Source organism: Bos indicus, chromosome 17, assembly GCF_029378745.1.
Source record: "Bos indicus isolate NIAB-ARS_2022 breed Sahiwal x Tharparkar chromosome 17, NIAB-ARS_B.indTharparkar_mat_pri_1.0, whole genome shotgun sequence".
In the NCBI taxonomy this organism is placed as follows: domain Eukaryota; kingdom Metazoa; phylum Chordata; class Mammalia; order Artiodactyla; family Bovidae; genus Bos; species Bos indicus.
Window position 1 is genome coordinate 48,348,280 of NC_091776.1, and position 14,261 is coordinate 48,362,540.

Consider the following 14,261-nt stretch of genomic DNA (forward strand, 5'->3'; position numbering starts at 1 on the left):
CAGAAGGTTTTCTGCTAGTCATGAGGATCTGAAGAGGAACCAGAGATCAAATTGCCAACATTTGCTGGATCATAGAGAAAGCAAAGGAATTCCAGAAAAACATCTACCTCTGTTTCATTGAATACACCAAAGCCTTTGACTGTGTGAATCATAATAAACTGTGGAAAGCTCTTAAAGAGATGGGAATACCAAACCATCTTACCTGTCTCCTGAGAAACCTACATGTGGGTCAAGAAGCAACAGTCAGAACTCAGTACGGGACTACTGATTGGTGCAAGATTGAGAAAGAAGTATGATAGGGCTGTCACCCTGTTTGTTTAACCTATATGCTGAGTACATCATGAGAAATGCCGGGCTGGATGAGTTACAAGCTGAAATCAAGAGAAGCGAGAGAAACATCAACAACCTCAGATGTGCAGATGATGCCACTTTAATGGCAGAAAGAGAAGAGGAACTAAAGAGCCTCTTGATGAGGGTGAAGGATGAGAGTTAAGGGCTGGCTTAAAACTAAATATTAAAAAAACTAAGATCATGGCATCCGGCCTCATTACTTCATGGCAAATAGAAGGGGAAAAGGTGGAAGTAGTGACATATTTCCTCTTCTTGGGCTCTAAAATCACTGCAGATGGTGACTGCAGCCATGAAATTAGAAGACATTTGCTTCCTGGCAGGAAAGCTATGACAAAACTAGACAGTGTGTTGAAAAGCAGAGACAACACTCTGCTGACAAACGTCCTTATAGTCACTGCTATACTCTTCCCAGTGGTCACTTACGGTTGTGAGAGCGGGACCGTGAAAAAGGCAGAGTGCTGAAGAATTGATGCCTTCCAACTGTGGTGCTGGAGAAGACTCCTGAGAGTCCCTTGAACATCAAGGAGATCAAACCAGTCAATCCTAAAGAAAATCAACTCCAAATACTCATTGGAGGGACTGATGCTGAAGCTGAAACTCCAGTATTTTGGTCAGCTGAAGAGAACAGCTGATTCAATACAAGTCCCTGATGCTTGGAAAGATTGAGGGCAGAAGGAGAAGAGGGCATCAGAGGATGAGATGGCTGGCTGGTATTACCAATGCAATGGGTATGAACTTGGGCAAACTTAGGGAGATGGTGAGGGACAGAGAGGCCTGGCATGCCGCAGTCCATGGGGTTGCAAAGAGTCAGATACAACTGAGCAACTAAACAAAACAAACAAAAAGGATTGGGATCATAAAATCTGTTCCTGAAAATATCTGACTATCTAAAGACCTGTCCCACCAGATTCCCTGGAGCACACAGTCCTCACTCTACCCTGAACTCCCTCAGGGGGCGCTGAAGGTCAACAGCTAAAGCAGCACAGGGTTCAATCTCCACAGAGGCAGATGGCAAATGCCCTTGTTCAGTCGCTGGCAGCGCTCTTGGCAAGTGCCAATTTGCACTTGACATCCTTAAACCTTTAGCCGCACTGAAGGAGGAAACAGACAGAGCTGGACTCCATCTTAGGCCAGGCTCACCCTCCCAATGGACTCTGAACTTTGTGCCCGGTTTGTCTGTAGAAATGGCATACCAATGGAAAACCAGACCCCACCCCGGATAAAAGAGCCTCAGGACTTGGACTTGGACTCTCCGTTGCCTAAAAGAATATGCTAATTATCTCTGTAATAGAACAAAGTGGTAAATTCCATTATGTTTATTAGGATATGACCACAGGCCTATTGATAAATGTCCACTGTTTACCTAGTCTTGTGACACATGAATCATGGGTTAACTTTGATCATATCTCTTTTACCTTGTCCAGACTAGTTTCAAGGAATTTGGGGAGGTGGGTTTGAGCAAGTACACTTAGGGTATATAAGGTTTTCACAAAAACTGGTCAGGGTCCTTGGCCAAGAGGAGTAATAAACTGCCTTGGGCCCGCCGGTGTAATAAACTGCACTCCACTATCTGCATTGTCCTGAGTGAATTTGTTTCCCGGAACGCATGGCTACAACACCACAGACAAAACTCTAGGTATGGGACGTAGTAATCTATCAAGTCTCTGATGGTCTGATTTAGAGCAGGGGTCAGCAAACCTTCCCTGGAAATGGCCAGAGAGTAAATACCTTTGAGTTTAGAGGTGGAGGATCTCTGACCTACTACTTGACCCTGTTATTGATTTTAGCCTAACAGGAGGTGTCCTTTGACACTGATCTCCCGTTACTTTGTCCCAAAGAGAATGCTATGACTTTCTTTTTTAACTTGTGCAATTTAAATTTCCACCTTTACTGTGAGGAACTGACCTGAACCCATTTGCCTGGCTCAGAGGGTCCTCAGGATTTGGGGGTTCTTCTGGAAATTGTTGAAAGCCTCAGGGGATTAGAAGTGAGAGGAGGGAAACATGGATTCTCTCACTGGGCCTGGCTTCTAGCTGAGCCAGGTGACACAGTGGGGACACTGACCAAAGGGAGATGCAGACAGCAGGGTTGCTGGGTGTGCAGGGCTCCCTGATTCTCCTCCACACAAAGGCCCCCATAACTGTGCAGCAAACCACGTACCCTAAACAGTTCTCTTCTTTATGAAACGCTGCATGCTGGTGAACAAACCTCTGATGCAGGTTTCTAACATTCATGGGGCTTAGGAGACAATCCCAGAGAGTAGGCCTTGATTAGGGTATTTCAAAATTCTGCCAACAGGACTTCCCTGGTGGTCCAGTGTATAAGAATCCGCCTGCCAATGCAGGGGACAAGGGTTCCCAAGAGCCCTGGTCTGGGAAGATTCCACATGCCGTGAGGTATCTAACCCTTGAACAACTACTAGCCTATGTTCTAGAGCCCGTGAGCTGTAACTCCTGAAGCCCACATACCCTAAAGCCCCTGCTCCACAACATCAGAAAACTCGGCAATGAGAAGCCGGTACACTGTAACCAAAGAGTAGAAGCCCTCAAAGGAATGAAGACCCAGCACAGCTAAAAATAAATGAATAGCTGAAGGTCTTTCATGACTTGGGTCTACCCCTCCAGCCACATCTGCTGACTCCACCAAGAGCAGGGATTGTCAGCCTCAGCACCACTGACATTTTGAGCTCATTCTGTCTTTGTCATGGGCTGCCCTGTGCATTGGAGGGTATTTAGCTGCATCCTTGGCCTCTACTCACAGGATGCCGGGAGCTGTGACAACCAAAGATACCTCTAGGTATTGCTCCATGTTCTCGGGGGAAAATCACTCCCTCCTCTGTCACACATTTTCTTGGCCTCTGCTCCCATCAAGAAGCACTGACCTATGGGACTTCCCTGGCAGTCCGGTGGTTAAGACTCCAAGCTTAACCACTGCAGGGATCACCAGTTTAATGGTCCCCTGGTCAGGGAACTAAGATCCTGCATTGCTCAAGATGCAGCCAAAAAAAAAAAATCACTGACCTAGAATATTCTGTACTGCTTAGTTTGCACAATTTGGTTCAGAAGGGATCCGCTTTTACCAACATTCCACCTGCTTGCCCCGCAACCCGAGACACCACCCTGTTCACACTGACCCTTCCCTGCTTTGCCAACTAAGGTACATAGTTTAATAACCAGCCCATGTTTACTGAGTGCGTACTAAGTACCACACCCTGTTTCAAAACACTCACATTTGATCCTAACAACAAGCCTATGTGGCAGGTTTGAGCTGTGATCATGTAACCTGACCTAGATCTTAGAGATCTTAAGCAGGGAAGCTGGCAAGTGAAGGCAGGAGATCTGAACCAGCCTAAGTCTAGCCCAGGATAGCTTCCCAGAGTGCCCTGTATGTCGTCCTGTGCCGTGTGGATGTGCCCATCGAAAGTCAGCATCACCATTTATATATCGGGTGTTCATTCACAACTACAAGCTTGAGTGTGCAAGAATGGACCCATTTCCCCTTTTTGTAAGCCCAGTCTTATCTAACTCAGCCTGCCCAGGTAGACTGATGGTTCGGAACCCCAATCTTATTCATTTGAGGGGCTCCCTCTCCTATGGCCCAGGGTCACTGGAGGATCACAGGAGTCTCCCTCAGAGAAAGTCTGAACCTCTGGCTCTCACTGCTTTCTGGTAATTGGCTCCCAGGGAAGTTTGTTGCCAAGGAAACCTTCCCCTCTCCTTCAGGATACACAGCATCATTTCCTCAAGGAACCCAGGCTTTCACAAGACAAAAGATATCTTCCAGCAACTTCTGCTTTTCCCCTTCTCTACTCCCATCCCCAGCAATCTTCCTGAGTGCGTGAAGGGGAGGCCAAAGCCTGGCTCTGATGAGAGACCGACCAAAGCAATATTTTGCATCCTGTACAACCAGGAAAAAAAAGAACACAGTAACTAAAGGACCCTGCACCCTTGCTACATGTCTGTGGCAGTGCCTGTCTGGTGCCCCTGGAAGCCCTTTAGTGGGTGAGCCCTTCTGTCACTGAGGTCTTTATTTGAATGTCACCTCCTGAGAGAGCCCTTCTCTGCATCCACAGCCTCAATCACCTCCTTTATTTCTGGTTAATATCCCCAAATCTTTCTTCCTCTCACAGAATGTGCTCCATGAGGGTGAAGACCACTGTGTGCGTCCTGGCTACTTGTGTCCAAATGAGTGATGACTGGGACTTCCGCAGTGGTCCAGGGGTTAAGACTCCAAACTTTCAGTGCAGGGGGCACAGGTTCAATCCCTAGTTGGGGAAGTAAAATCCCATATGTGGCACAGCATGGGAAAAAAATAAATAAAAGTAGTGGCAAGCACAGCTGCCTTCCAAATGAGTGATGGCAGTGTTACTACCTTAAACCTGTATGGTGAAAATTTTGGTCGGAAAAACTGTAAATGGTAGGCACAGCCCCATCACTCATTCTCATGATGAGGAAGCAGGTTCACAGAGGGGAAGTCAATTGAGAAATTACATGAAGCAAGTCACTCTGCCTAAAAAAAAAAAAAAAAAAAAAGGCTGCTATGAAACTTCAGCCAGGAGATCAAACCAGTCCATTCTAAAGCAAATCAGTCCTGAATATTCATTGGAAGGACTGATGCTGAAGCTGAAGCTCCAATACTTTGGCCACCTGATGTGAAAAGCCAACTCTTTGGAAAAGACCCTGATGCTGGGAAAGACTGAAGGAAGGAGAAGGGGAGGACAGAGAATGAGATGGTTGGATGGCATCACCAACTTGATGGACATGAGTTTGAGCAAGCTTAGGGAGTTGGGGATGGGCAGGGAAGCCTGCGGTGCTGCAGTCCATGGGGTTGCAGAGTCAGACATGACTGAGCAACTGAACTGAACTGAACTGAACTGAGCTTCAGGCACTAATCAGTTCCCTCCTTGCCCTGAGGACTTTTACCTTCCAGCAGGGAGAAGAGAAAAAGTAGAGGGGTAAATCTAGAAAACAAGAAAACTGCAACTGCATTAAAAGACAAGTGTTAAGAAGATAGCCAGGCAGGGAGAGGGGTAGGTAAGGAAGAGAGACTAGTTTGTTTCTTAGCGTGTGGGTAGGTGAGGTGGGTATGTTGACCATGTGACAGCGCTTGTGGAATCTTACTTTGCCCGCCAGGGATCGAACCTCCATCCTCAGCATTGCAGGGTGGGTTCTTAACCACTAGACCACCAGGGAAGTCCAAAGAAACGTACTTAGGATGGCAGGATGCAGGAACACTGGTTTGTACTTTTGCTGCGCCTTCTGCCTGGAAATTCTGGTTAGCCACCCGCCCTCCCCCCACACCCCGCCAGGCCGCCCCGGCTTCAAGGAACGCTCCTGGCACCCAGGATTCTGCGCAGATGTCACTCCAACAGGGAGGCCTCCCTGAGCATCCTGCCTGAAACGGCACACACGCACACGCGGCCCCTGGCCTGTGCCTATATGGGTCTATATGGGTCTATAGGTACCACTGTATACATGGACCCATATGCTTTTATTCTTCCTCTAGCGTCCCCACTGAAATGTGGCGTCCGGAAGCCCCGACTCGGGGTTTCGTTGCTGTCTCCCCAAACCTAAGGCATTCACAATCAATAGGGGGCATCCCTGAAAGCGGCCCCGGCGAGATGCGCGCGGAGAGCGCCGAGAAGCCTCCGCCGCGCTGCCTCACGGGGCCACCCGGGTGCCGGGTATCACTGGGATCACCCGCCGAGCGGCCCCGGGCGTCTCATTAGAATCGGAGCGCCAGGCTAGGGCCCGGGCCCCCGCTCCAGAGCCGAGCCAGCGCGCGCCTCGCAGCCCCGCGCTCCCCGGGCCCCGCGCCCGCCGGCGGGTCCGTTTGGGCGCGCGGTTCGGTCGGGAAAGCCAGGCCGACCCCTCCCCGCCCCCTCCCGGTGCCCTCGCCGAGGCCCCGGGCGCAGCCGCACCTACCGGACGCGCTGGGCGGTGACTGCGTTGCCCGTGTGCCGCCGGAGCACCGCCAGGAATAGGAGCCGCATGCCGCCGCCGCTGCCCGGCCATCCACCGCCCACCGAAGCCGGGCCCGGGGCGGGAGTGGGGCCGCGGACCGGGGCGGCGGGCGGCCGGGCTCAGTCAGTCCGCCCGCCGCTCCCCAGGCCGCGCCCGCGCTCGCCGGTTCCGGCGCCGAGACTCTGGGGCGTGCTGGGCTGCGAGTGGGGCGCCTGCCCGGAAAGGTGGGGGGTGGGGGTTCGTCCGCGAGGTCCCTCCCATGGGACCAGCACCGGGGCATCCGCGGGTCCCCTACATGGGAACCAGAAGAGGCTCCTCTGGTGGTCCCAGAGTGAACATAGGTCTGCATCCATGTGGCCTGTAATCTGAGATAACAGGTCCCTTCCCACTTAGACAAGGAGGGCTGGGTAGCCACAATCCCCTCCCACAGGGACCAGGGTTAGCCACAGGTTCCCCACTACACACACACACACACACACACACACACACACACTCAGAGGAACCAGGGTGGCTGCCCATTGCTCCCCTGGGGACCAAGGGTTGCGAGTCCCTTTCCACGGTGGCTGGCACAAGGGATGATGACCAAGTCCCTCCTACAGGAACCAGAGGAGGCCATTAGTGGACTCCCAAGGGGATCAGGTTGACCTGAAGTCCGCTCCCATGGGTACCACCACGTGGGATTTCTGATATCTTTTGAAAATGAGAGATCTTGCAATATTCAGCCACCATTCCCACAGTTGTCTGAGCTAAGAAGCCATTGCCTTCTTTGGAGGTATTGAGATAAACTAAGGCATAATTTTAAGTTTAAGCAAAAATTCATTCCCATTGGGCAGTACTGAACCAGAAGTGGCCAGGAGCTTGCCACAAACAGGAGCAGGGGAGAGGCTATTATAACTAAAAGGCAGAAGCAAAGTAAGGAACTTCAGTTCAGTTCAGTTCATTTCAGTTGCTCAGATCAGATCAGATCAGATCAGTTGCTCAGTCGTGTCTGACTCTTTGTGACCCCATGAATCGCAGCAGGCCAGGCCTCCCTGTCCATCACCAACTCCCGGAGTTCACTCAGACTCACATCCATCGAGTCAGTGATGCCATCCAGCCATCTCATCCTCTGTCGTCCCCTTCTCCTCTTGCCCCCAATCCCTCCCAGCATCAGAGTCTTTTCCAATGAGTCAACTCTTCGCATGAGGTGGCCAAAGTACTGGAGTTTCAGCTTTAGCATCATTCCTTCCAAAGAAATTCCAGGGCTGATCTCCTTCAGAATGGACTGGTTGGATCTCCTTGCAGTCCAAGGGACTCTCAAGAGTCTTCTCCAACACCACAGTTCAAAAGCATCAATTCTTCCCCGCTCAGCCTTCTTCACAGTCCAACTCTCACATCCATACATGACCACAGGAAAAACCATAGCCTTGACTAGATGAACCTTTGTTGGCAAAGTAATGTCTCTGCTTTTGAATATGCTATCTAGGTTGGTCATAACTTTCCTTCCAAGGAGTAAGCGTCTTTTAATTTCATGGCTGCAGTCATCATCTGTAGTGATTTTGGAGCCCAGAAAAATAAAGTCTGACACTGTTTCCACTGTTTCCCCATCTATTTCCCATGAAGTGGTAGGACCAGATGCCATGGTCTTCGTTTTCTGAATGTTGAGCTTTAAGCCAACTTTTTCACTCTCCACTTTCACTTTCATCAAGAGGCTTTTGAGTTCCTCTTCACTTTCTGCCATAAGGGTGGTGTCATCTGCATATCTGAGGTTATTGATATTTCTCCCGGCAATCTTGATTCCAGCTTGTGTTTCTTCCAGTCCAGCGTTTCTCATGATGTACTCTGCATGTAGGTTAAATAAACAGGGTGACAATATACAGCCTTGACGAACTCCTTTTCCTATTTGGAACCAGTCTGTTATTCCATGTCCAGTTCTAACTGTTGCTTCCTGACCTGCGCTCAGTCGTGTCCAACTCTTTGCAGCCCCATGGACTGCAACACACCAGGTTTCCCTGTCCATCACCAACTCCTGGAGTTTACTCAAACTCATGTCCATTGAGTCAGTGATGCCATCCAACCATCTCATTCTCTGTCATCCCCTTCTCCTCCTGCCTTCACTCTTTCCCAGCATCAGGGTCTTTTCAAATGAGTCAGTTCTTTGAATCAGGTGGCCAAAGTACTGGAGTTTCAGCTTCGGCATCAGTCCTTCCAATGAATATTCAGGACTGATTGCCTTTAGGATGGACTGGTTGGATCTCCTTGCTGTCCAAGAGACTCTTGAGTCTTCTCCAACACAACAATTCAAAAACATCAATTCTTCGACACTCAGCTTTCTTTATAGTCCAACTCTCACATCCATACATAACTACTGGAAAAACCACAGCTTTGACTAGATGGACCTTTGTTGGCACAATAATGTCTCTGCTTTTTAATATGCTGTCTAGGCTGGTCATAACTTTTTTTCCAAGGAGCAAGCATCTTTTAATTTCATGGCTGCAGCCACCATCTGCAGTGATTTTGGAGCCCCCCAAAATAAAGTCAGCCACTATTTCCATTGTTTCCCTATCTATTTGCCATGAAGTGATGGGACCAAATGCCATGATCTTAGTTTTCTGAATGTTGAGTTTGAAGCCAACTTTTTCACTCTCCTCTTTCATTTTCATCAAAAGGATCTTCAGTTCTTCTTTGCTTTCTGCCAAAGGGTAGTGTCATCTGCATATCCGAGGTTACTGATATTTCTCCTGGCAATCTTGATTTCAGCTTGTGCTTCATCCAGCCCAGTGTTTCTCATGATGTATTCTGCATATAAGTTAAATAAGCAGGGACAATATACAACCTTGACGTACTCCTTTCCCGATTTGGAGCCAGTCTGTTGTTCCATGTCCAGTTCTGACTGTTGCTTCTTGACCTGCATACAGATTTATCAAGAGGCAGGTCAGGTGTTCTGGTATTCCCATCTCTTGAAGAATTTTCCACAGTTTGTTGTGATACACATAGTCAAAGGCTTTGGCATAGTCAATAAAGCAGAAAGAGATGTTTTTCTGGAACTCTTGCTTTTTCAGATGATCCAGCGGATGTTGGCAATTTGATCTCTGGTTCCTCTGCCTTTTCTAAAACCAGCTTGAACATCTGGAAGTTCACAGTTTACATACTGTTGAAGCCTGGCTTGGAGAATTTTGAGCATCATTTTGCTAGCATGTGAGATGAGTGCAACGGTGCAGTAGTTTGAGCATTCTTTGGCAACGGTGCAGTAGTTTGAGCATTCTTTGGCATTGCCTTTCTTTGGGATTGGAATGAAAACTGACCTTTTCCAGTCCTGTGGCCACTGCTGAGTTTTCCAAATTTGCTGGCATATTGAGTGCAGCACTTTCACAGCATCATCTTTCAGGATTTGAAATAGCTCAACTGGAATTCCTTCACCTCCACTAGCTTTGTTCATAGTGATGTTTCCTAAGGCCCACTTGACTTCACATTCCAGGATGTCTGGCTCTAGGTGAGTGATCACACCATCATGATTATCTGGGTCATGAAGATCTTTTTTGTATAGTTCTGTGTGTTCTTGCCACCTCTTCTTAATATCTTCTGCTTCTGCTAGGTCCATACCATTTCTGTCCTTTATTGTGCCCATCTTTGCATGAAAAGTTCCCTTGGTATCTCTAATTTTCTTGAAGAAATTTCTAGTCTTTCCCATTCTATTGTTTTCCTCTATTTGCATTGACCCCTGAGGAAGGCTTTTGTATCTCTCTTTGTTATTCTTTGGAACTCTGAAATCAAATGGGTATATCTTTCCTTTTCCTCTTTGCCTTTTGTGTCTTCTTTTCTCAGCTATTTGTAAGACCTCCTCAGACAACCATTTTGCCTTTTTGCATTTCTTTTTCTTGGGGATGGTCTTGATCATTGCCTCCTGTACAATGTCACAAACCTCCATCCATATTTCTTCAGACACTCTATCAGATCTAATCCCTTGAGTCTATTTGTCACTTCCACTATATAATTGTAAGGGATTTGATTTAGGTCATACCTGAATAGTCTAGTGGTTTTCCCTACTTTCTTCAATTTAAGTCTCCCAGTCTTGTTTTTGCTGACTGTATAGAGCGTCTCCATCTTTGGCTGCAAAGAATATAATCAATCTGATTTCGGTATTGACCATCTGGTGATGTCCATGTGTAGAGTCTTCTCTTGTTGCTGAAAGCTTAGTTGGCTCTCTGTGATTGGTTATCCTTAGGTTTCAGTTCTATAACCTTGAGGCATTTACAGCTTAGGTTTTGGTTTGATTGGCTCAGATGGAAAGAATCTGCCTGCAGTGCTGGATACCCAGGTTCTATCCCTGGGTGGGGAAGATCTCCTGGAGAAGGGAATGGCTGGCTACCCACTTCAGTATTCTTACCTGGAGAATTCCATGGACAGAAGAACCTGGTGGGCTACAGTCATGGAGTTGCAAAGAGTGGGACACAACTAAGCCACTAACACTTTCACTTTTTGTCTTTTGGTGTGGTTAAGGAAGCACCGGGGCATTTAAGCCCTCAGTCAAGTGGCCTCCTTGTTTAACAGATGGGACCTGAGCTTCCCAGTTTACCACAGTGGTTGTAGGTGCATTTCAATTTCTTTGTGGGCTCAATCTGTATTCCTGTTGTCAGAAGAAGTTGAAGTTTATATCTTGGCTCCATAGTCACCAAGGACAGAGACTTTTTTCTTTCTACTCCAGCATCATAATGTTTGGCCTTTATTCTTAAGATAGTTTCTAGGTGTAATATGATTGCTGGAGCTCCAGCCATCACATTCACATTCCAGGTCAGCAGGAAGGAAGGATATAATGCTGCATTTCATTTTAAGGGCTCCTCCTGGAATTTCACACAGCCTTTATGACTTTATCTTACTGTGTGCATGACCACATCGTCCATCCCAGACAGCTAGGAAATGCAGTCTGTTAGCTGGGTATATTGCCACCCTGAATAAAATGGTGACCTTGGGTGACCAAAAATTTCTTTTTCACCGCTGCCATTTAATCCATTTCAGAGGCTCCTTTTCACAGATGGCTGCATGTATGAAGGTCCCCAGTGACTCATCTGGGGTTGTTCTCTACCTCCCCTCCCCTAGTGCTCTCTGTCTCTTCTCTACTGACCTCATTATGTTTTGTGATCAGGGTGAAGTGCTCACCTTTGCTTGTCTGGCACCAGACAACAGACATCAATAGATGCTTGTTGAATTAAGTAAAGTCACTGAATTTGCTCTGTTGTGAGATTTTATTCCCTTGAGAATGCATTTCTGATTTTTTTAGTGAAAGTCAGTGCTGCCACAGTAGGCTTTGCTAGGTTGAAACTCACTTTTATTCAGTTTTCCTGGAATACACCTGTTCCATGAGGTAAGATATTCTGACATATCTTTGGGGGACCATTACTTTATCCTTTCATGGCTTTCGTTTACCCATTTGTAAAACGAGAAAAGCTATAAACAGTATCATAGTTAATTAGTTCATTTTGATGAAGTCTTTTATGATTTTCCCAGGTAGGTAATATAAAAGGGTACGAAGACAACTGTGTTATTATTGAATAATGTAGAAATAATTATGAGGCGGAGAGGAGGTAGAACTTGGTGTCTCGTAGGAGTTTTCTCCAGATGCTTCTAACATAAGGGTCTTAAAATATACATAATGCAAAATTTGTGTGTGTGTGTGTTTTTCTTTTTTTTTGATCATAGTGTTTGTTCAGACTATTTCTCTAGTTACTAGCTCTGGGCGGGAGAAAATGAAAGTTTATTATCTAACCTGCATAAAAGTGATAGCATTTTCAAGGGACGGCACTGTGGGCATATTGGCTTAAAAAATGGCTCTGTGACTTAAAAAAAGAAAAAAAGTCAACACTTACATCTCTACCCCCATTCCCCACCCCCCAACTCCCCTCCCCCAACCCTTCTTGACATTAATAAATGGGATTCTGCTTCTTTGTTTCCATCAGAGTTTTCCATCTTTTTTTGTTTCCTCCCCCCACCCCACCCCTCCTCCCCATGCCCTTGGCTGCACCCTGACATGTGGGATCTTAGCTCTCCAACCAGGAATCAAACCCACACCGCCTGCAGTGGAGGAGTGGAGTCTTAACCACTGGACGACCAGGGAAGTCCCCAGAGTTTTCCATCTTTGCATCTTCATTCCTCTCCTTAGTACTGAGAACTACAAATGGGGTGTGTGTGTGTGTGTGTGTGAGTGTATGAGAGAGAGAGATGGAGAGGGAAGGAAAGTGAGAAATCTTCATAAAAAAAAAAAAAAGATACATGTAGAACTGTGGTTTAAGTGTGCCACTTATGTTTCCTTTTCCTGGCTTTCACTGACAGCACTTGAAAGTGACCAAAAAAAAGCTGTTAGTCTGAAAATAACTAGTTCCTTCTAGTGTTCTTTAATGAACAGGAGGAAGTCAACCAGGACTAAGTGCTTTTCCCTTTTGGCTTTGGGCAAGAAAGCAGGCCTTTGATTCCCACTGCTGTTCTGACGGCTGAGCAGACTCTCTTCCTAACTTTTCAGCAGGAGGATGCTCACCCTAAAGATTCTCATCAGTGCTGAAGGAGACAGTGAGTTTGACAGCTATATGGCTTCCTATTTCTAATTATGCAAGAGACACAGGTCCAATTCTGGGCACACTGGAGCTTTACTAAAGGGAAGGTGTTCCAACTGCTTCCAGTAACAACCTGTTGCTTGCAGAGGCCCATAGTTATTCTTTCAGGTTGTCAACTTATTTTTATTACATGACCAAGTTTTATTATATAGCCATACAGATAAACAGGTTTATAAAATCTCACAGCATCCCACTCTCTGAGAGCAGTGCAATTAATACTTTTTCAGGTTTTTCCAGACTTAACAGGTAAATTTAATCATCCTAGCAGTGGTTGCAGACCCTGAGCTTGGCAACGTTCTAAACATTCAGCATACTCCCGGACCTTCCCCCAGTCCTAGATGGTAGGTACTATGGTTCTTACCACTTTCCAGATGAGGAAACAGGCATAGAAACTTCCCAAAGTAACACAGGGAGTGTGGATTTTTTACTGTGATTTTTCTAGCTCTGCTTTGGAGTTTTTATTGTGGCTGATTTTTATTCTGTTTTGTGTTTGTGACTGCTACAAAAGGTAGAAACACTCTACACTTTTTTGGGGGTTGGGGGGTGGGAAGATAACTGCTCTTTTAACAGTTATGATAGGCAACATTCTACCTCAAGATTTCCCACCTCTTGTTTTACATTCTTCCAATTTAAGCACTTATCCAGGTGAAGCTATAAGAGAATTTGCAAAAGTGATTAAATCCCCAAAGCAGTCGTCCATAGGACTTCTCTGGTGGTCCAGTGGTTAAGACTTTGCCTTCCGATGCAGGGGGTGTGGGTTTGACCTGTGGTTGGGGAGCTATCCCATATGCCTTGAAGCCGAAAAACCAAAACACAAAACACAAGCAATATTGTAACAAATTTAATAAAGACTTATGGTCCACAAAAAAAACAAACAAACAAACAAAAAAAATCAAACAAAACTAATCAGTTGCCCTCCATAGGGAGATTATGCAAGCTAAGTCAAACCCACTAACTGTCTCTTTAAAGAGACTGGGCATTTCCCGATGTTGGAAAGATGCAAAGTAGAAGAGAGGATTTGCTGTCAGGGAGATTCTTTAATGATGGCTTGGGGCATAAACGAAGTCCCATGACAAGGAGTACTAGAAGGTAGAGGCTGAGAGCAATGCCCAGATGCCAGCCAGAAGGAAATGGATACCCCTACTCCCTGCCTCCCACCACCATCTCAAAGAACTAGAATGAACCACTAGTACAGGAGCTCTAGGTGACCTCTCAGCCGCCCCACACCTTAATGTCAGCTGGGTGAGACCTTGGGCTGAGAACCCAGTCAGCCCCGCCCAGCCTCCTGAACTGCAAAGACTCCAGATAATAGGTCAGTGTTGTTTGAGCAGCTAAGGTTGTGGTCATGTGTTATGCAGCTTCC

The 14,261-nt window shown here is 46.8% G+C and overlaps 1 protein-coding gene across 6 annotated transcripts in view; it reads right to left on the reverse strand.

Annotated features, from left to right (window-relative positions):
* The window catches only part of GLT1D1 (glycosyltransferase 1 domain containing 1), a 115,468-nt gene extending 108,775 nt beyond the window's left edge, over nucleotides 1-6,693 (reverse strand). For 2 of the 6 annotated variants that reach the window (XM_070769358.1, XM_070769359.1), the window contains exon 1: nucleotides 6,276-6,692. In XM_070769358.1, the coding sequence (XP_070625459.1) occupies nucleotides 6,276-6,343 (68 nt within the window). In that variant the 5' untranslated portion in view covers nucleotides 6,344-6,692. Of the gene's footprint in view, nucleotides 1-6,275 lie in introns of all 6 variants that reach the window. The other 4 variants (XM_070769356.1, XM_019977762.2, XM_070769355.1 and 1 more) reach the window with 4 other exon arrangements.
* Nucleotides 6,694-14,261: the final 7,568 nt, after the last annotated feature.